A 22,274-nucleotide genomic window follows, 5' to 3' on the forward strand; every position below is an offset into this window, starting at 1 on the left:
TACATTTTTTTTGTACGTTTGTTTGTTTTTTTGGTTTTGCATGGATTTGGATTGGACAACTATTAGATGTGCTATTTGTCATGGTTCACAGATATGTGTTTATTCCTGCATGTCTGCATGTTGTTGTCCCATGTCTGATTGCTTGTTAGCGTTGCTCCGGCAACCTTGGTGCTGACGAGCCAATCAGCGTGGCTGCACCTGTTGTGTATTTTGCGCTGCCTTTATCTGTCTTGTGTTTGCTATGCATGTTGTCAGATTGTTGTTTGCTCATGCTTGTTATTTCTCCTGTGTCTCTGTTGTTCCCCGTTTAGTTTCTGCCTGGGATTACCTTTGTGGAGATTACCAAGATGTTGTTGGATATCTCTTCTGTGTTGAATTGGTTCAGTGTCTTCAATTGAGATCTGAGATCTACTCAACTGCGTGGACAAATCTGTTCCATTGCCTTAATTGCTTTCACCATTGTTGTAAATAAACTGTGATTCACTTGCAACTGGATTTTGAGTTCTCATTCCATAACAGAACCATCTGACCAAGGATGGATCCAGCAAGTAGAGGCATTCTGAAGCAAAAAAAAAAAAAAAATTAATTAACTAGCTTTTACAGTGTGCATTAGCAGTATCTGGTTGTCAGACTTTGTTTTCTACTTTGCTGATGAATCATTATGGAGCAGAGGATGGTTTGAAAACACGTGTGACCAAACAAAGTTTCAGAATTCTGTGAGATTCAAGAGTGGAATCAATCTGGGATCAATACAATATCTAATCTTATATCATCTCATCTAAATTTGTGCCCATGAAACCACAATTTGTGTCATGTATAGCTTGGTCAACGGATTCACATTAGAGCTGTAATCGGGCCATAAAAGTTAGGCCCTGCAGGACCCGAGCCCGACAAGTACATTTTGATTGACAGCTTTTAAAAAGCCTGAACGCGTTTACAGCCTGACATTATTAAAATGTGCGCACACACACAGCTTTTTTGCCTTTTGTCAAGAATGAGTATTTTAATACACGTTTTAACATTATTTATTCCTAAGTAACGTAGACTAGACCACTTGGAAGTTGGAATAAAGAAACAAAATAAGTCCTCTGTGACATCTTAAAGTTCCCATGCTTTGTGATCCCATGTTTCAAACTTTAGTTAGTGTGTAATGTTGTTGTATAAATAATATCTGTAAAATTATAAAGCTCTAAGTTCAGTGACAAGTGAGATATTTTATTTAACAGAATTCGCCAACATCGAACGACCAGTTTGGACTACATCCTTCTACTTCCTGCAGTAATGACGTCACTAGAACCGTTTTTTTACTTACCTCCAGGGGCGGAGCCAGAGGGGTGGCTTGGGGTGGCCCACGCCACCCCTGAGATTCGATTGGCCACCCCAGGTGCCACCCCAAAATCCTACTCTACGATTGGCCATTAACGTGGTCAAAGGCGGAACCTTTGTTGACGCACTTTGCTGCCTTTAAATCAGCGCGGAGCTTGGACAGTCAGACACCAGAACTCAGAAATGTAAGTAGCAAGTGTTTGATATAAGCTAACCAACGATACATGGCTTATTGTTTTTTTAGCATGTGAGTATACAGCACTACTTACGTTACTTGTGCTAGCACGCAAAGATATCTATTTACCTATCACATCTGCCTTGATCAATCGCACACACAGCCCAGTATCACGTCTGTTGAATCACGTCATGTAACGTTAGCGTAATTTATCTACTGTAAGTTACCTGCCTAATCAGTCGACATCTGCTAGGTCATTAACTGTTGGCTACTTTTGTAAAAAAAAACATTTAAAGATTTATCATTAGCAGACGCAATTTTGTGCAAAAAAACGTAGCCTACATTATATTTTAAACAAATTAAACACGCCATAGCTCGCCCTTACCTTCAGGAAATTAGGCTTTAGGCTATATATTCCCAGATAAATTCCACGCAGGGTTTCGTTTTTGTTTGTTCTATAGGCTATACAGTCAATGTTTTCAAGCCCTGTGTTGCTAACATACCTATGCTGTGAAATTAAGGTCTAGCCTACTGGTGGGTTTAGTTGAATTTGAGTAATAGGATATGCAACCATTTACATCTGGAGATAGTTATTTGTGTTCGCCAAAATCATAGAAATTATCATTACAAGACACTTACAGCATCTCCTGTAATCCAAGACAGATTTTCTTCGAGTTGTTAGGCTTTAGAGCATTTATTTTAACAAACGACATGGAAAACATAATTAATTTCATCCACATATCCTTATGCACAATGCACAACAACAATTTAGTTTAAACCGTGAGAATCAAGCAAACCTCACGGCCATCAGGGCCTTAAAGTGACAGGCACTGAATTCGACTTGCACATTAACAATGCAGTAATGACATGAAAGAGTAGTCTATATCATTTAAACTTCATAAATAGTAACAGTTTAGCTCACAGGTCAGATGTGGCCTTTTATTAAGCTTTAATTATGTGTAATTAATTGTAAATAATACGTTCTTTTGTTGTGCATTGTGCCATTTCACGTTTGTTTCATTTCAATTTCTAATAATAATGTAAGTAATAATTACTAATAATGTAAATGGGAAAAAAAGTATTTAATTGGTGTTTATGTAGCCTAGGGGTTGGTTGGACTGTTCTGAATGAAATCTGACTTCATTGCAGTATGAAAAGGAACCAGAATATCCAACAGTTCTTCGTTAGCAAGAAAAGCAAACCTGATGAAGACAGTGAACTGATCAGAGCAGCTGAAGTTAGCAGTACCAGCAGTGGTTCAGATAATGTTAGCGAGTCAGATCAGGATGATGACAGGCAGGGTGAAGCGACTGAAATCGCAGCTTCACCTGATGACCTGGGTATGTAAAATCTAGAATTAGATTTTATGGTATCATTGATTTAATAGGCTATGTATTTGAAAAAAAAAATCTTAACAGCATTTTTATTTAGCCTACACAAAATAAAAATGTTTAGGCATCTAAGTGAAATCATTCTAAATGCTATTTCAGATCCAGACAAGGGTGCTGGAGACACTTCAGATCCTTATAGGGGTATGACATCTCAGCTATATCTGATTGAATTGCACTTGTTTTAGTTAATACAACAAAATGTATTTTACATTTAAATTTAGGTCCATCATCATCATCTTGTCTCACTGGTTGTCCACTGCAGCTACAAACCCAACCCCTGGACCTCATGGTGTGTACTGTATGTTTTATCCTGGTTAAAATATATATAGAAAAAACATGTTTGTATGATTTGCTGAATTACTTTTGTTCTTTCCAGATATCTCCCAATCAAGGGCAGCAGATCCAACTCAACCTGTGCTGAGGATGTTTCCCAAGACCACACAAGGTCAGAAAAGAAGGGCATTCAACCCGCAGTGGTACAGCAAGTATTCTTGGTTAGAGTACTCTGTTAGCAAAGATTCAGCTTACTGTTATGCATGTAGACATTTCTCACTCCCTTCAGCGTCAGAATCAGTATTTACGTCCCAGGCAGGTTTTTCACATTGGAAGAAAGCGCTGTATAAAGATGGAGGCCTTACATTGCATGACCGGTCTGACAGTCACGTTAATGCAATGTTTGCTTGGAGAGAATATAAGAATCGTATGCTGTCTGATTCTGGGTTAATGGATTTAATCGATCAAGAGTACAAAAGAAAAGTTGAGGAGAACAGGAGATACATAAAAACAATTGCAGAGGTTCTGTTGTTAACAGCAACTCAGAAGCAGGCTCAGAGGGGCCACCGGGAGTCAGAGGACTCTGACAATAGGGGGAATTTCATAGAAACTCTAACTGTGATTGCTAATCATGATGCCCTTATAAGTGAGAAAATGAGGGAAAAGGGGAATGCAAAGTACACATCTGGAACCATACAGAATGAAATTCTGGAGTGTCTTGCAAACATGGTGAGGGATGACATTGTAAAGGAGGTGAAGGAGAGTGAGGTTTTCTCAGTAATTGCAGATGAAAGCAAAGACCTCCAGAAAAAGGAGCAACTGTCGTTGGTAGTGAGGTATTACTACAGTGGGGCTATACATGAAAGTTTCCTTGATTTTCAGCATGCTCAGGATTTGGATGCTAAGGGACTTAGTGATAAAATCATACAATGCCTTGAAAAATATGGGCTCAATTACAAGGAGAACCTGATTGGGCAAGGCTATGATGGAGCAGCTGTGATGAGTGGGAAACACTCTGGTGTGGAAGCTAGAATTCAGGCAGAGGCTAAACAGGCATTTTATGTCCACTGTAATGCCCACTGCCTGAATCTAGTCTTAGTGGACACAGTGAAGTCAGTGGCAGAGGTAGATTGTTTCTTCACCCTCCTCCAAAGACTCTATGTGTATATGACCGGGTCCTATGTACATCAAAAATGGATGGAGGTTCAAAAAGATATGTATGGTGGCCAATGCAGAGAGTTGCAAAAACTGAGTGATACACGATGGGCGTGTAGAGCAGTGGCTTGCAGGAACTTATTGGATAGATTACCAGCCGTCCTGCATGTTCTTGAGCAGATCAGTTCAGAGGACAATGGGGACAGATCTGTTGATGCTCGAGGTTTATTAGCACAGATTGACCTTACATTCATAGCCTTACTGACAACTTTCCAAAAACTCCTTGGAACCACAAAGCGACTCTCTGACCTGCTACAGGCCCCCTCACTTGACTTAGCCATAGCAGTTGATTTGATTGAATCACTTCATGCTACATTTCAGGAGTACAGGAACGAGACATTTGCACATGATTTGTGGCAAGAAATATCTGATACAGCCAAGCTGTGTAATGTAGCAGTTGAAAATGTCACAAAAAAGGGAGAACAGAGAGTAAGCTCAAAACTGGGTGGGTCTCATATAACTTGTACTATAGGCCTACGCAGGGGTGATGAGGACAAAAAAAATTTGGCAAAGGTTACTGTACCCAATCCTAGATTGCATCATGAGTGAGATGGACAGAAGGTTTTCAAAGTCAAACTGTGTACTCATGAATGGGATACAGGCACTGAACCTTCAAAGCTGTACATTCCTAGACAAGGGTCAAGTCTTACAATTAGGTGATTTGTATGGCAGTGATCAAGAGGACTTGACCCATGAGCTGCATCAGGCCAGAAGGGTTGTAAAGAGAAAGATGGACAGTGGGGCAGTACAATTGGGAAGTGTTACAGACTTCACTGTATTTTTGGAACCCTATAAAGAGGTGTTCCCTGACCTCTTTAGGCTTTGCAAGGTTGCCACAGCTATCCCAGTGAGTACTGCAGGCTATGAACGGAGCTTCTCAGCCCTGAAGCTAATAAAGACACACTTGCGGACCACCATGGTTGATGGTAGGCTTAGCCACTTAGGTGTGTTAAGTATTGAATCCAGGAGAGCAAAAGCTTTAAATATGGATGACTTTATCAAGGTTTTCGCCAGCTCACACAAAAATCGGCGCATTCAGTTGTTTTAACAACAATATATAGATGGGCAAACAAATTGTAATTCATTGTTCCATGAATAAATAGTATTTAGCTGAGAACTTGGATTTTGGATATTAACAGCTATAGAAATAGATGGCCAAAGATATTATGTTTGAGTTGTTATTGTAAAAAACAAAAAGTCTTGAAGGTGTATTTTTATGTTTGAGATGTTTGTTTATTCAAATAAAAAGAAATTTAATGTAAGAGTACAGCCTTTGTCCTTCAATTTATGAGCATGGTATTCGATGCATGATTTTATGATGCCACCCTTGAATTAATCAGTGCTCCACTAAGGCCACCCCTATTAAAAAAGTCTAGAATCGCCACTGCTTACCTCCACCCACAGGAATACACAAAGAGGAGGCGTGGTCTTGTTGCGCTCCCACGGAGAAGAGGAAAAGTTGCATTTGTGTTTGTCGCCATGTCGTCGAAACGCTATTATTTTTATGTCGGAGTCCAATCATCTTTGTTTGGCCTTCCCAGGGACACTGTACTTAGAGATCAATGGTTACAATTTATGTTTAACTCGGTTTCTGAAAATTATAATCCACATGTAAAACTATGTGCAGCACATTTTGCTGAGGACAGCTTCCTCAATCTCAATCAGTTTAATACTGGATTTGCACAAAGATTGTTCTTGAAAGATGGAGCAGTTCCCTCTTTGTCTGGAGAAGTCGTTGTTTATGGACCACAAAAGGTAAGTGTATTTTATTATTTAAGTTGGTGCGTTTAACAGTTTCTGTAACTTATTACACAAAGGGCAACGCTGTTTAGTTTTGTTAACTAGATGGTAGGGCTGTGCAAAAATCTAATGCGATTTTCATGCGCATCTCGTCAGTAAAGGCATTCTGTGATTAGAAGTACATCTCCAGCACGTGCGTTCAGATCAGGATTGCCAGGTTTTCAAAACAAATCCTGCCCACTTGCTTCTCAAAACTAGCCCAATCGCAGAACTAGTTACGTATTTCTTAAGGAGGGACTTTATAAGAACAAGGAAGACATCAGTCCGTTTTTATGACAGTGAAAACAGCGGTATACAGATAAGTTAATTGTGTGAAAAATACTGTGTTTTTTTACATGCGAAACATGAACATGTTATATTGCACAATGTAAACACAATCTCACCGAAACTTTTATTCTCACCGTCTTACGCTGAACGTAATAACGATACAGGCAACCATGAACTACTCGCCGCCAGGTTGGCGTTAGGTGAGTGGAGACATTGGTTGGAAGGCTCCTCTGCTCCTTTCGTCGTATGGACCGACCATCATAATCTCGAATACATACTTTCAGCGAAGAGACTCAATGCTCGCCAAGCCCACTGGGCTATATTTTTTACGTGTTTCGACTTCTCCATTTCCTATCGTCCGGGTTCTAAGAATGTCAAGGCTGATGCCCTTTGTAAAAGACCTCTAACACTAGCTTGCTCTATTCTTTTTTTATTCTATCTGTTTTCTTTTTATTTATAATAATAGTTAAAAGCCCATGCTACGTGTACTGTGTTAACCTAACTGAGACTTGTTATATCACTTATAAATCATTGCTCTTTTTTCCACGGTCCTCATTTGTAAGTCGCTTTTGAAAAAATGAATAAATGTAAATGTAATGTTCCATGTGCGGTTCAATATCAACCAATAAGATTTCATGTACGATGTCACGTTTTCATTGGTCAGTCGTTGACACACGGGAGGCAGTCTAAGCACGTACATGCTTACATTAAGCGAAGAGGAGAGATTCATGATTGCACTGAACACGTTTTAAGTGCAGGCATACTCTCTGAGTGAGCCCAGAGAAAATTCCTACAAGAGTAACGTGTATCTGAGAGCGCGCACCCAGTTCCCGCTTGCGAGCAGAGAGATTAGTGTTCTGCACATTGTATTCCGCGCGCAAGCAGAGAGATTCGTGCTCTGCCCATTATATTCCTCATGCGAGCAAAGAGATTTGCACTCTGCAAATTATATTCCGATCCTCCTGTGTAACCTGCGCTCAAACTAAGACCGGTAACTCTCCTCCGGAGGGTTTACTTCAACCTCTCCCCATACCGGCTCGACCCTGGTCTAATATTTCTCTTGATTTTATTATGGGGCTCCCTTTGTCGGGTTGCAATGTGGTAATCCTTACGGTTGTTGAATGCTTCTTTAAATCTGCTCGTTTCATCCCGCTCACTAAACTTCCTTCTGACAGAGAGACAGCCCAGATTATGGTAGATCATGTCTTTAAGATACATGGTCTGCCCACTGACGTGGTTTCAGATAGGGGCCCGCAATTCTCCACCTTTTTCTGGAAGGAGTTTTGTCGTCTCATTGGGGCAACTGCCAGCCTCTAGTCGGGGTTTCACACGGAAACCAACAGGCAGGTCGAGCGCGCCAATCAAATTGTTTCTTGTATGCTCCGCAGTCTTGCTCATTGTTGTCCCGCGTCATGGTCTGAGCAGCTGGCCTGGGCAGAGTATGCACACAATTCCCTCCCATCCTCTGCAACAGGTCTTTCTCCTTTCCATTGTTGCCTCGGCTATCAACCTCCTTTATTTTCATCTCAGGAGGCAGCATCCAATTCACCGTCTGTTCGAGCCTATATTAATCATTGTAGTCGCACTTGGAGGAGGGTGAGAGCTGCACTTCGTCGCTCTAACGAGTGTGGCTTTCCACCACTAACTTACCATTATATTCTGATTCACGTAATCTGGTGTCCCATTTTATTGGGCCTTTTCATATTATTAAGATTATTAATCCTATTGCGGTACGGCTTCGCCTTCCATCCCATCTCTGTCGCGTTCATCCAGTTTTCCATGTTTCACATATTAAGCCCGTCGTTCATGTGCCCTCTCGTCCGGTCTGTCCTCCTGATCAAATTAATGATTCCCCTGTCTACAAGGTTCGTCTCATCCTTGACACACGTCACCTGGGTCGTGGTCACCAGTACTTAGTCGATTGGGAGGGGTATGGGCCAGAGGAGAGAAGCTGGGTCCCCTCCCGGGAAATCTTGGACCATTCGCTCATTGATGATTTCCTTCGTTCTCGCCAGTCCTCCTCTTCGGGAGTGCCAGGAGGTTTCGTTCAGGGAGGGGGTACTGTCATGATCCGGGTTCCTCCTTTCTCTGTCCCCCTCTTGTGGTCATCCTATACACTCTTTCTCTACATCATCACTTTAACTTCATTAGTCCCAGCTGTTCCCACTTACACTTATCTCACCCAATCCTCTCACCTGTTTCCCCTTTTCCCTGATTCTTCCTGCTATTTCTACCTCTGCTCTCTCTGCCCCTTTTGTCAGTTTATTCCTAGCTATCAATGCCGAAGAAGCTTGTCCTACCTGCTGAGTCAAGTCCTGTCCTGTCGATTTGTCTGGAAGCCTTTCTCCTTCACGCTCCTTAATCTGCACTACCAACTCAGACGCTGTGGTCCTGAACGGACGCGATATCCAGCCTACGGTAACCACTCTCTATGCCTCTATGCCTCTCGCCGCATTCTCTTTTGGGATCTTCCACTGCACCTGGCGCGGGTGCCGCACATCCCGAATCCCAGTAATTATTTTCTCTGCTGCTTTTTGTTAATGCTTTGGGTTTACGAGCGAAGAATTCTGTTTTGACTGACACCTCTGTTTACAGAGTGGATTTATGTTTCCCGTTGATTCTCATTTTCATTAAAAAGTCTGTGATTGAGAATCTCGCCTTTTGGTCCTCTATCTCCCACCTAACATATGGCTATATTCATGAACAGAGGATAGCCTATCACAGTAAAGTTGTCTTTTCATTCTTACTGACATTAAGCTAGCAACATTATAATCCATATTCCTTTTATATCGTAGTGCTGTCTATGTTATAGAACATAAAAATAAATAAAAACTCCTGGCATCGTGAAACATTTAGATGATGTGAATGAAACGTCATAATGTTTCACATGATTACTCCATTTAGACAGGAGTTATAGTTTGGAAAAAGTGCAAACGAATACAAGTAGATTATTATTATTATTAATAATAATAATAATAATAAAAAGACTTCCTCTATAGCTTTCTATAGATATCTCTCTCATGTCTCTTTGTTTAGTATTTGCTAAGTTACAGTTTATTTTAATGACACATTTCTAAATGAAGATCATGCAGATCAAGGCAGAAGAAAACGCACCGTTTGTTTTCTTTATTTTGTAACTGGACAAAGTTTTGTTGTTATTATGTCCGTATACAAATACTAGTAGACCCTACACAGATTCAATTGATGTATTGCTAAACTGAAATTTAAGTTATTTTCAGGGGTTATCAGGAGAGGATGCCACAAAACACGTATCCGCGTTGGTCGACTACAGAGGGTTAACAGGCGGGTTGGCTGAGATCACAAGCAGTTCTGTCTAAGCAAGGTTGAATTGAAGGTTCTGGTTTTTCTATTAGCTAGAAATATCTGTCAGACAGACTGCAATGTGAACAGTTGAGTGTCATCAGGATTGCAGTGGTAGGTAAAGCCATGCTTCTGAATGACAGATCCTAATGATGACATGTATATGGAGAAAATAATTGGTCTAAGCCCTGAGCCCTGAGGAACCCCAGTAGCAAGAAGTTGTGACTTAGAAATCTCACCCCTCCAAAACATTAGAGGACTTACCTGGGACGTAAGACTTGAACCACTGTAGTGTTTTTCCTGAGACGCCTATTTCCATAAGGGTGAACAGGAGGATCTGGTGGTTAACAGTATCAAAAGCAGTAGTAGACAGATCCAGCAAGATGAGTATTGAGGATTTGAAATCTGTTCTTGCCAGACTCAGGGCTTCAGTAGCCAAGAGCAGGGCAGTCTCAGTTGAGTGGCCACCTCTGAAGCCACTTTTTTTTTTCTTTTTCTTTTTTTGTGCAAGAAACATAGAGAGTTGGTTGAACACAACTTGCTCAAGTTTCTTTACAATAAATGGAAGGGATTGGTCTGTAGTTTTCTAAAAGTACTGGATTTAGAGAGGGCTTCTTAAGCTTTTACATTACATTTACATTTAGTCATTTTGCAGACGCTTTTATCCAAAGTGACTTACAATTGGGGAATCCATAAAGCGACTCTTCTTAAGTAGAAGCTACAAAGGGAAGTAATACATAAAGTGAAATCCAAAGAGATGAGTTTTTAGGGGTTTACCCGAGCCTGCTGAAATGCTGTGGAAAATGTACCAGTGTGAAGAGATGTGTTGATGATGTAAGTGAGGCATAACAGAAGAAGAAAACGGTGTTTGAAAAAGGTGAGTGGGGATAGGATCAAATGGATATGTAGAAGGATGATTGCAAAGGATAAGTTTGGAAACATCTGCATCCGAGAATGGAGAAAAAGAGTGTGTATTTGTTGTTATTAAGTTTTTGCCAGTAGGTGGTGTGGAGGATTGGGCACTGATGTTTCTTGTTTTATTTATGAAGAATATTGCAAAGTCATCAGCTGTAACAGTTGATGAAAGAAGGGGAGAAGGAGGACAAAAAAGAGAAGAGAAGGTTTTGAAAAGTGTGCAAGAGTGAGGACAATTGTTAATTTTATTGTGGTGATACAGTATGTTGTTTTAGCAGGGGAGACATTTGAAGAGGAGGAAGACAGGATTGACTTCCTGTGAAGGCCAGTAGAGTTTTATTTTTATTTGCTCCACTTCCTCTCTGCATTCTAAAGCCTGGAGTCTAGAGCGATGTTCACAGAGAACAGCCAGGGGTCAGAGGGGGTGGTGCGTGCTGGTCTGGATGAGAGGGGGCAAGTTGTCTAGGCGAAATGTTAGAATGTCATGGAGAAAATGAAATGCTCTTTTGATGTTCTGGGACACTATGTTTTGGCTTATAAATTATCAATTGTTTTTTTTACAAAATCAACTTCATATTTAACACTCCGGGTTAAATGTGCATACCCATGTTTGCTTAATTAATTTAGTAGGCCTACAGTTTGTTTGTTGTCTTCATAAGTCAAAAAAAGAAAAAAAAAAAGAAAAAGAAAAATAGTAACCTACTTGTACAATTTGACTTAATTTGTACTTCTTACAAGTAAAATTTTAACTGTGTTATTTGTGTCCCCTTCAAAAATGTCCCTTGAGAATTTTTATGTTTATTAGTGTGTTTGGTGTGTTAAATGCTTATTTCAAGCATTTAGTTGTCATCATAAAGTTGACTCCACGACCAGGAGTCAAAAATATCTTCATTTGTGTTCTGAAGACGAATGAAAGTCTTACAGGTTTAGAACCACATGAGGATAAGTAAATAATAACAAATTATTCATTTTGGAGGGAACTATTGCTTTAAGGCATCACTGAATTTGTTCATGAGTACAGATCAGTTTGGTGCTGCTATCTAGAGACCAAATGGATTTATGAACAGAATTAAATAAATTAGGATAATTTATGAGCAGTGTGAAACATCAAGCAAGATAATAGCAAGATAATGCAGAAATCTGTTTGCCCGGGGTTAGAATGACCCACGCTTTAACCATTTCAAGAATGAGAAGCTTTATAATTTGGTATCAGAGTAAAATGAGTTTTGGAGTTCAGAGGACTTTTATTTTAGAGATGATTGCAGCAAGTGGTGATCTGCTTCCCTCTTGCGTTTGGATCCAAACTTTAAGACTTTATTTAAAGTAAAAGGCTGACATGAGAAATCACAGAAACAGTCAATGCTGCCTCACGTGGAGTATTGCTAGGATTGCTAGGCATTTTCAAAATTTTCAAACATCATGTTTTTTCAATGTGCATTCCAGTTAATTTCAATCAAACTGCAGTTGGCTCATTTTTATCAGGTTAAAAAAATACTAAAAAAAAAAATAAAAATACAATAAAACACAATAAAACATGACAAAATAATAAACAAAAAACTTTTTTTTATTAAACAAGAAAAACTAGAGCTATCTATCTATCTATCTATCTATCTATCTATCTATCTATCTATCTATCTCTCTCTCTCTCTCTCTCTCTCTCTCTCTCTCTCTCTCTCTCTCTGTGTGTGTGTGTGTGTAAGATTATTAATAAATTAAGTAAATAACTCAACCAGTTTACAACTACTGTAGATATGCTGCTTGTCCTCTTTCTTTTAAGAATGCTCCTCAGGTGCTAGTCCTTGGTGACATTAACATTCACCTGGACAGGGATGGGCAACTAGCAGCCCAGCTGCCGGATACTGCCTGCAATGTCTTTAATTGTGGCCTGATGGGCTCAGATGAAAAAAAAAAAAATTGCCTTTAGATTAGAATGTTAATACTAATTCCTAAAAATATATATAGTTCTCATTTTGTGTTAATCCACATGGGGTTCAGAGTATAATTTTTGTCCACAGTAATTTCACACTTTTCTAGAACAAATTTGTCGCTTTATTTCATAACTACAATGTATATGGTTTTCTTTATTTACCTTTATTTAAAAAAAAAAAAAAAAACTTGTCAACAACCCGTGGTGGGGTAAAAAAAAATTTTTTTTACAATTGTAACATGACCATTGGACAATATAAAATTTGATCCAATGGGGAAAAAACACACAATTCATACATATATATCATATTATTATTTACATATATATTATTCAGTTGTTTATTTTTTCAAGTAAAATAATGCCGTTTTTAAGAATGAAAAATAATCTTATTCTGGAGTTTGACAATGAACCATGCAACCACGCTTGGGACGACCCACATAAACGAGCCAGACAAATGCTTTACATGTCTTGAAATAATAATTTCTGAACATTAAACGTCGTCTTTATTTTGTTTCTTGAGGTTTCTCATTAAAACACACAAATTAAGTACTGTAAATTAAATCGCTAATATCATATAACAGCATAGTTTAACAAGCGGGACACACTGTAACGCCGTGTGCAACATCGTTCCCCATCTGCGCGACTGGGGTTAAAAACTGCTTGGTGTCTTAAAATACTGTATGAACTGGTAAATAACAGACTGGAGATTAAAATAATAGCACATTTGTCTAATTTTAAATGAATAATAAAACTGAGATTAAAAATCTACTTGCCAGAAATGTACTTTTACTATGGAAAATAAATATTTGTGTACAGCGCAGTTGTCTGTTCTTGACGGTTCAATACTTCAGAGAGAATCCCAGTTCGCATACTCGGCCTACGTACTACGTTGCTGCCGGTAACGCACGTACTCTGAAGTGTGTAGTATGTGAAAGTTTAGTAGGATGGGCTTTTGTCGTGAACATGATTGTGGAGGCTCTGATTGGTCTTTCATGCCGTCTAGTACACGGGCTGTAACACTGCCCTACTTCCCACTGGACTGCTGGATTCCTGCACAGTGCACACGGCTCTTTCGGCGCACTGGCTGGTCATGGCGTTGCGGACTGTCCGAAACTTACCCTGTTTTTTAAGTGTACTCGGCGTGTTGCTCCTCAGCAGTGGCCCATACTGTGTCTTGTCATGTCCGAGCCGCTGTTTGTGTTTCCGAACCACTGTCAGATGTATGCATCTAAACCTGGAATCAGTACCAGCTGTTCTTCCCCAGACAACAATCCTGTGAGTACACTAGCCTTTTTTCTGCGAGAGAAACAGAAACGGTCGTTGATGTCTTATGCGTGCTTACCTTCTTCGTTTTTTCCATCTAATGTTACAGATGAACTACTTCTCCACCCCGGAGAACGTTGTCAGTATAATTATTGTTGATGGTTTGTGCATTGTGTCAGAGTTGCACACTAAGTAAGTCACAGATGAGTTTGAGTGGCGGTGTTTCGCTCTCTGCTGTGATTTACGTTCTTCATCTGGACGAGTCTTTGTTTCGTGGACACAGCGGTTGTGTCTCACAACTTCAACCCTTTTTTTACTACCTAGGTAGCGTCATAAAAGCGATTCGAGAGCGCTTGAGCACCCATATTCAAATGCTAATGCAAGCACCTTTGATGGCCAAAAATGCTGCACGTACTTCTCATACCCTAATAATTGCTGGAGCATATAACATGGGGCCTGTCCCAAATCACACACTTGCGAACTTGGCCACTTAAAAAAAAAAAAAAATGTGCAAGACTGTCCCAGGTCTGAAAAATGCCAAAGCTTAGCGCAGTTAACGCACACTAACTAAATACTCATCTGGTACTCGATGTAGAGTTTATCCTATAAATCCTATAACTTTATTTTATTTCTATTTTTATAGAATTTCCAGTAATAAAGTCGGAATTGTAAGATAAAAAGTTGCAATTATGGCTTTTTGTCTCGCAATTATGAGTTTATGTCATGCAATTCTGTTTTTGTTTCTGCCCCAGAATAATAATAATAATAATAATAATAATAATAATAATAATAATAATAATAAAAAGTAATGTGATGAAGAAAAAAAAAAAAACTTTTCTTGCAATTGTATTTTTATCTCACAATTCTGACTTTTCTTTTCAGAATTGTGAATTTGTATCTCACAAATCTAAGTTTATTTCTTGCAATTCTGAGTTTATACATTTCGAATTGCTTCCATAGTGCAGATATGAATATCTGTGTTTTATTATTGTAATGTATTTTATAAATTTATAGAGGCATCATAATTACTACACTGTTTTCATAGGGACTACTTAATAGACATTTCAGAAGTTAAATTTGAGTACTGTTTAAAGTTGGTATTGAGAATCAAAAATTGTAAATAAAGCTCTATTTGTTTTGCTTTTTTGTTTTGTTTTTGAGTGTGTCCCGTCTGGTAATCAAACACACTTGTGGTCTTCATGCCCACTTGAACACTTTGGCCAGATACTGGAAAAATGTCATTTAAGTAGACAAAGTGGACAAAGATATAAGATTACAGAAATGCTGTATGTTCCCATTATGTGCTAAAATGCTGTCTAGATGGGCAGCACACTAGGTTTTGAGTCATAATCATGGCCGTCCAGACTAGTGGATCATACTGTGTTCAGCTCACAGACTGCAGCACTGACAGTGTTTGCAAAGAACGCTTCAAACCTGTGCTTGTGTGTTTTTCATTATGTGTGGAGACTGAGTATGAGTTAAAATGAGTCATGATCTCATGTGTGTGTGTGTGTGTGTTGATTTTGTTATGTGACCATTCATCACAAACAAATTAGATTTGTGTTATTGTTGAGTTATACATGTTTTATAGCAAGGATGTAATCAGATGCATGTTGGTGGATTAGGGCTGTTGCCACATTCTTATTACAGTAATGTGCTGCACTGTCAAAAATTATTAGGAATGAGAAAAAGTTCATTTGATTACATATTTAGACGATTAATTAATTTGTTAGCGTTTTATACCCTCATTTAATTATGAGATTAAATAAGTCAACACATAATTTCAGAAAAGTCTCTAATAGTAGAAATATTAAAAAATTATTGAATCAATGTAGCCTACTATATCCTTTTTGAGTATTAAAACAGAATCTGGTATTTGGGGAAACACCAACAGCGTTTTCTTTGGGCTGTATTTGTGCTCACTGGGTTCCTCTCTTTGATGTAATTGCGACAGTAACAGCATTGTGTCACTCTCCTGACTAATGAATGAATGGCGTTTTTCAGCTGCTGCTCTAATGAAGTCTTTTTTTGTGGGTCACTGTGTTAAAGCTCAACGGGAACAGCTTGAACTCATGACCAGATGCATACTGATGCTAAATATCACACCTTTTGGACATTCAGAGCTGGTGTTTTAGAGATAGTGAGACCGATAGAGTGGATCCCAAACCGCTCTGAATTTGCTATGCATTCCTCGGCTGGTTTTAATAGTCCCGAGTGACAGTTGCATGCATTCGTTTCCAGACCCACAATGCATCTGTGCAACTGCAAACAGACAGAGGCCTGCATTCAGATTTGTGGCTGATTGCAAAGGAGTGACTTAAACATAACCGGTGCTCTCCATTAGCTGAACTCCACATCTGTCTGCAAGATGCCCATCCGGAAACTGAACATCATGACATCGATATTTTGTGCCATTCTGTGTTATATCTGTTTTGAGGGATTGAGCGATTCTCTCAGTGTTTAAGCTTGTTGTATGTTCGTCTAGAAAAATCACTAATCACTAACTACAGTACTACACAATCACAATCACTAACTACAGTACTACACAATCACAATCACTAACTACAGTACTACAGATCCTAATGAGTCTGATCCACTCCGTGTGACTGTTTAGTCTCTGTCTTGATTTCCTGCTGTTGATTTACAAAACAGCAATAAAGTAATTGAGTCATTTCACAGCTTGATAGTTAAAACAGTCGCTGGCACATCTGCATGGCTGTTGCTGTCAATCTTTGGCTTTCCGGTAAAGAGCCTCTCCCCCTTACCATATATTATGTAATACAGACAAAGAGGGTGGAAGTATTGGCATTGAGATACGGTCCGAATGAATGTGATCATTCGCGCCATGTTTCTGACCATATTAGAATAAAATGGCAGACTTTATCCTGTTATAGTGTCCGTTGCCAGTAATTTGTTGCCTCAAAGGCATGTTGTTGTTTCACATAAGTTCACTGTGAAAGAATGTTCAGGATTCATTTTTCCAGTGTATAAATGAGCTTAACAACATCCTGCTCCAGTCTGGCACGACTCAACACTGTATCTAAGGAACGTGGGTGACTCTTTCCATCGCTGGATCATTTCTTTTCCACCTGCTATCTCAGAAGGATCCTGTCAAGCTTCACCTCTTTACCATATGTGGCACTGCTGTTTTATTTGATATTTAGATGATGAACAATGGACTGAACTTCCCAGATCCCTGAAAGGAGACGCTGAAAAAGAGGTTCACTGACAAACTGGGACTAAATTTATGATTTATAATGAAATTGAGGACCAAAATGCAGTTACCCTGCAGGAATTCTCCATGTCTCTCCATCAGTCTTTTTAATATTTACGCTGTTGTGTTTTACAGACTTAAGGTTTCAAAGCAGTTTTCAATCAGTGAACATCATGCATTTGTGCCAAACGATTTTTCATAATCTTTTGATGGATTATGACAGTGTTTACTCTATTGTGTGTGTGTGTGTGTTTTGGTAAGAGTGCTTATTTTTTCTCCCCCATCTGTTTGAATGAACAGCTGGAAGTAGTAAACGAAGGTCATTTCAGAATGAAAGTGATGCGACATACAGTGACATACAGCCAAGTATGATGACCCATACTCGGAATTCGTGCTTTGCATTTAACCCATCTGAAGTGCACAACAGTGAACACACACTTTGAGCAGTGGGCAGCCATTTTTGCTGCCTTGCTCAAGTGCACCTCGTGGTTTTGAGGTCACTGTACCTACAATCCCTGCCAGACCGAGACTCGAACTCACAACCTTTGGATTGTGAGTCTGACTCTCTAACTATTAGGCCACGACTTCCCAATGAGAGTCTCTGTGTATTTTTGGCTTGATTGTATAGACCTGATTAAAATATCATATAATATATCGTATAACTTTTTTATTTTTTCTTCTGGATATTGGTATTTTGGTTGGACAATGCACTGTATTTGGCACTTAATTAAACATGAACTACTGAGGCTTGTGGTCGCTTCTTCACAGAAAGAAAAAACTAAGAACATTAACACATAGAGATTTTACTAGTATTGCACAAACATCTGTGTGGTATTAATTTTATTTGTGCAGGTCTTAAAAAGTCTTAAAGATACCCTGCGCTAAACATTTCAAGAATGTAACAGGAATGCGCTTTTGAAATTGCTCAATTGTATTGAAAGATTTTGCTAGTGTACATTGTCATTATAATCTCCTCCAGGAATCAATTGAACATTAACCAAAGATAAACTGTTATATTTAAGTTAAAATATGTTTAAAATATGTGACCCTGGAGCACAAAACCAGTTTTAAGTCACTGAGGTATATTTTTAACAATAGCCAAAAAGACATTGCATGGGTCAAAATGATAGATTTTTTGTTTTTATGTCAAAAATCATTAGGATATTAAGTAAAGATCATGTTCCATGAAGACATTTGGTAAATTTCCTACCATAAATATATTTTTGATTATTAATATGCATTGCTAAGAATTCATTTGGACAACTTTTAAAGGTGATTTTCTCAATATGTAGATTTTTCTTTTTTTTTCACCCTCCAGATTCCAGATTTTCAAATAGTTGCATCTCGGTCAAAAAATGTCTTATCCTAACCATACATCATTGGAAAGCTTATTTATTCAGCTTTCAGATCGAAAAATTAACGCTTAAGACTGGTTTTGTGGTCCTGGGTCACATATGTCAAAGCAAAAGAGCTACCTGTTGAGGACATTTCTAAGAAGTGTCACCAGAATACACTTTTGATGGCAGTATAATTTCCTAAATATAAACTATATTTTTATGTAAACAGGTACATACTGACTTGACTACATCTTACATCTTAATTTGTAGCTACAGTAATCTGCATACAGTTTATCTGTTTGTAACATGGAAATATTGTAAATGTTTCAAATGTACATAAGAAGAAAAACCGTTTGAATTTGAACAATTTGTCGTTCCTCTTCCATTGGTGGGTTTTCTCAGAGAGGATCCGTTGAGTCAGAGTGAGTTAGTAAGGAAGAGGGAAGCGCCATTGTGTGGAATTTGCTGCAGTCAGGTTTTGTCAGCCATTCATTCTCAGTGCCATTGTGGAATGCAAAGCCAGTAAAATCCCTAAAGCTTTGCTCATTTGCACAGAGAAGATATGGGCCCAGATAGTTATTAAAAGAGCACTCCTGGGCTGGCCCTCTCTTCCTGTGCCGGTGCTGTGGGGAGAGTTTGCTACACTATTTCAATGTTAAAAAGCTAAAAGTGAGCCCTGATGTAGAATTAGGACCTCTATGAGCTGAATGTCAAAGCTTAATAATGAGCTGTGCAAAAACATAAATGAAACCTCGTTCTTATTTGGCCAGTCAATCAGCGGTTCCCTAGCTCATTTCTTGGCAGTCCATCTGAAGCTTTTGTTTGACTGTAAATTACTTGTTTTATTGCACTGAATGTTTTCTACATGACAGACACATGTTCACTTTGTCTGGCCAGCTGTTTGTGTGGCCTTTATGACCATATATCAGGTTGAATCCATGCTGAATGTTAAAATGTTAAAAGCAGCTTTTAACTATACCTTCTGTTAAACAATTTACTTCATGCCTTCTTTCATCTGATTGATGGACTGTTTTAGCAAGTATAAGTTATTTTGTATAATTGTACAAATGGCAACCTTCAGCTTGTGCTTCACGCGTCTTTTTGTAAGAATAAATTTTATATTCTTAGCAATATTTCCAGATGAACACATACGGGACAGAAGCAGCTCGGCTTTACTTGATTATACAGACATAATTTTGTAGAAAAATCAATGAGTCTCAAATATGATCATCAGGCATTTGAGGAACATTTATTTGTTCATATCTCAGTAGGACTGGGACAACGTGTCGAGGTCATCGATGACGTCGACGCAAAAAATACGTAGACGCAAAATATGCGCATCGATTCGTCGGCCTGTTTTTATTTCTCTAAAAAACGTTTGCAAAACGTTTACCTTATGTGCGCTGAATATACGCGATGGCCGGATCAACAAAAAGGTCCCACTCCCTTTAAGAGCCAGTTGCGCTCGTGCCATGGCAGATGCACTACTTACATGATGGAAGTTTGCAAGTGCAAAGACACAACACTTCTTCAAAGAGGAAACGGAGCTGCTTGTGCACATGCAGATAGATAACCTAGTTCTGATACATGCGATGACTATCCATTATGACATGTAGGCATTTTTTTATGTAGCCTACAAAATATTAATCATTTACATATTTTAATATTTGGCATGTTTGTGTACTGCTGTTTGTGTAATGCCGCCCAAATGTTCACACAAGTAAGAAGGCGTTGTTTCAGTTAGTGCAGTAACTGCAGTTAGTGTTGAAGCAGTCATATCAGGGAGATGCTGTGTTTCTAGGCAAAAGCACTTTATTTGGCCTTCTGAAGGTAGATGCATTTAGGAATCTTTAAGATTACTTACAAGTTACAAGAGAACAGCGACACATTTTATGGATGACCATTTCGTGAACCTATGAAAAGAGGTAATTCTGATTTTGCTACGAGAATCTGCTTCTGAATCAGCTAGGGCTGGGTATTCTTCAAAATCTTTCCATCCGGTGCCAATTTCGAAACCTCAGTTTTGATACCGGTTCCTAATGATACTTTTTTTTTTTCTCGATACCATATGTTTTAAAATCCATTTCAACATCAACACAAATACATTAAACACAAAACTTTTATTTTTCACCTTAATTAAAACAAATTCTGGTAACACTTTACACTCAAGTTAACATTATTAATACAACTGGTTGTGCTTTTTGGATAGGGGTGCACCATTCAGGGGCGGACTGGGATCAAAAAGTTGCCCTGGACTTTCTGGCCCACAGCAGCCCACCACATCATAACGCAAACACCCCTGTTTTGATGTAATTTATTAATTTAATATTTAAGTAAACAGTTTGGGGATTTTAACCAAGGCAGCTGATCCTCCGTAAAAAAAAAAAAAAAAAAAAAAAAAAAAGAACAGCAGCTGTTCATTTAGCGACTCCTAGTGAGCGATACATGCTCATCAAGACACAAACATTCTCCTAGAACTCACACTTTTCATTCAGTAAGCAGATCCATACGAATCATGCATGAAATATAAGTTTATAAACTCAAACGATAGCTTTATGTGCTTTACAGATTAACTTGAAGTCTTTATTCATTCGACCCAGACAGAAAGCAGTGTTGGCCCACATCCGGCCCACATAAAATCCATGCGGGCCAGATCTGGGCCAAAACTGCTTGCTGTCAATAATAGATAATCTTTGGCTTGGTAATACAAGTTCATGATCCGATTAGTGAACCAATGATTCCTTTGAGTCAATCTTTTAAAATAATACTTTATTTTGTTTAACGAAACCAGTGTGGAAACCAGTGCTTCACAAACTGTATAGATCTGAGCTGCAGGGCTCGCAAAATCGCTAGCCCCACGTCCCGAGGCTATTGTGTTTTCCAGTCTGATGGGCTATCGTGAGTAGTGATGTAAAATTCCTAACTTGATTCGTGTTGTTCACTCGCTTGAAGGTGTGAAATGGATTGTAGCTGATCGTTTGCACTCGTTTCTAAATATTGCTGATTCAAGCGTTTTAAACAATTTGCACGCGTTCGGAGATTGCGCTCACTCATTCAAAGCACACGCTGCAAGCAGCATTTCAGACAATGCTCGTACAGAGAATGAATTCATCTTTCGCGTATCGTAACTTCAGAATGAACACATACACACAAAATTATAAATAAATAATTGTCTCTGCATGTATTCCCGTAAACACAGTCGGTTATGGTTTAAGTGAACGTATACAGTGGCCTGCTGCTTAGAGAAATTCGCTGTACCGGATAAATCTGTTTCTCTCTCTCTGTTTTTTAGACGACGTGTTTCAAGATACGCAATGGAGTAGACCAAACTAAACAGGGAGGGAGGGCAAGCCGACTTTGGTTGCAATACTCTTATCGCATATGTTGCACTTTGCTGACTCGGCATCCACTTTTATAAAGTGTAGCCACACTTTAGACCTCTTTGGCATTGTAAAATGGAAACGTTTTGAGAAAAAAACAACTACACTTGTGTTGTGTGACTACGAGTATCTTCAGAAATCCTCCCCGTCAAGTCACATGGTGGTGGACAGCCAATCACGGCAAATTTAGGTCCTTACATGCACGTATGCTACAAGCTCAAACAGACACAACCGCTTGAAAAATACAGCCACTTTGCTTTTGGAACCGAAATTTGGCACCGAAAGATAAATAATTTTTAAGTTTAAGTTTTTCGTTCGATACCATAAAGGCATCGAAGTTCGGTACCCAGCCCTAGCTACTGGAAGTGTGTTTTGTTATTATTTTAAGAATTTGCTATTGACTCTTCAGATACTTTTGTTGTGTGTGTGTGTGTGTGTGTGTGTGTGTGCACGTGCAGGATCACATCACA

At 38.9% G+C, this 22,274-nt stretch overlaps 1 protein-coding gene across 1 annotated transcript in view; it reads left to right on the forward strand.

Annotated features, from left to right (window-relative positions):
• Positions 1-13,591: 13,591 nt before the first annotated feature.
• Positions 13,592-22,274, forward strand: part of LOC127976189 (peroxidasin) — a 72,973-nt gene continuing 64,290 nt past the window's right edge. The window contains exon 1 of the mRNA XM_052580446.1: positions 13,592-13,885. Coding sequence (XP_052436406.1) covers positions 13,701-13,885 — 185 coding nt within the window. The 5' untranslated portion in view covers positions 13,592-13,700. The remainder of the gene's footprint in view (positions 13,886-22,274) is intronic.

This window comes from Carassius gibelio, chromosome B17, assembly GCF_023724105.1.
Source record: "Carassius gibelio isolate Cgi1373 ecotype wild population from Czech Republic chromosome B17, carGib1.2-hapl.c, whole genome shotgun sequence".
In the NCBI taxonomy this organism is placed as follows: Eukaryota; Metazoa; Chordata; class Actinopteri; order Cypriniformes; family Cyprinidae; genus Carassius; species Carassius gibelio.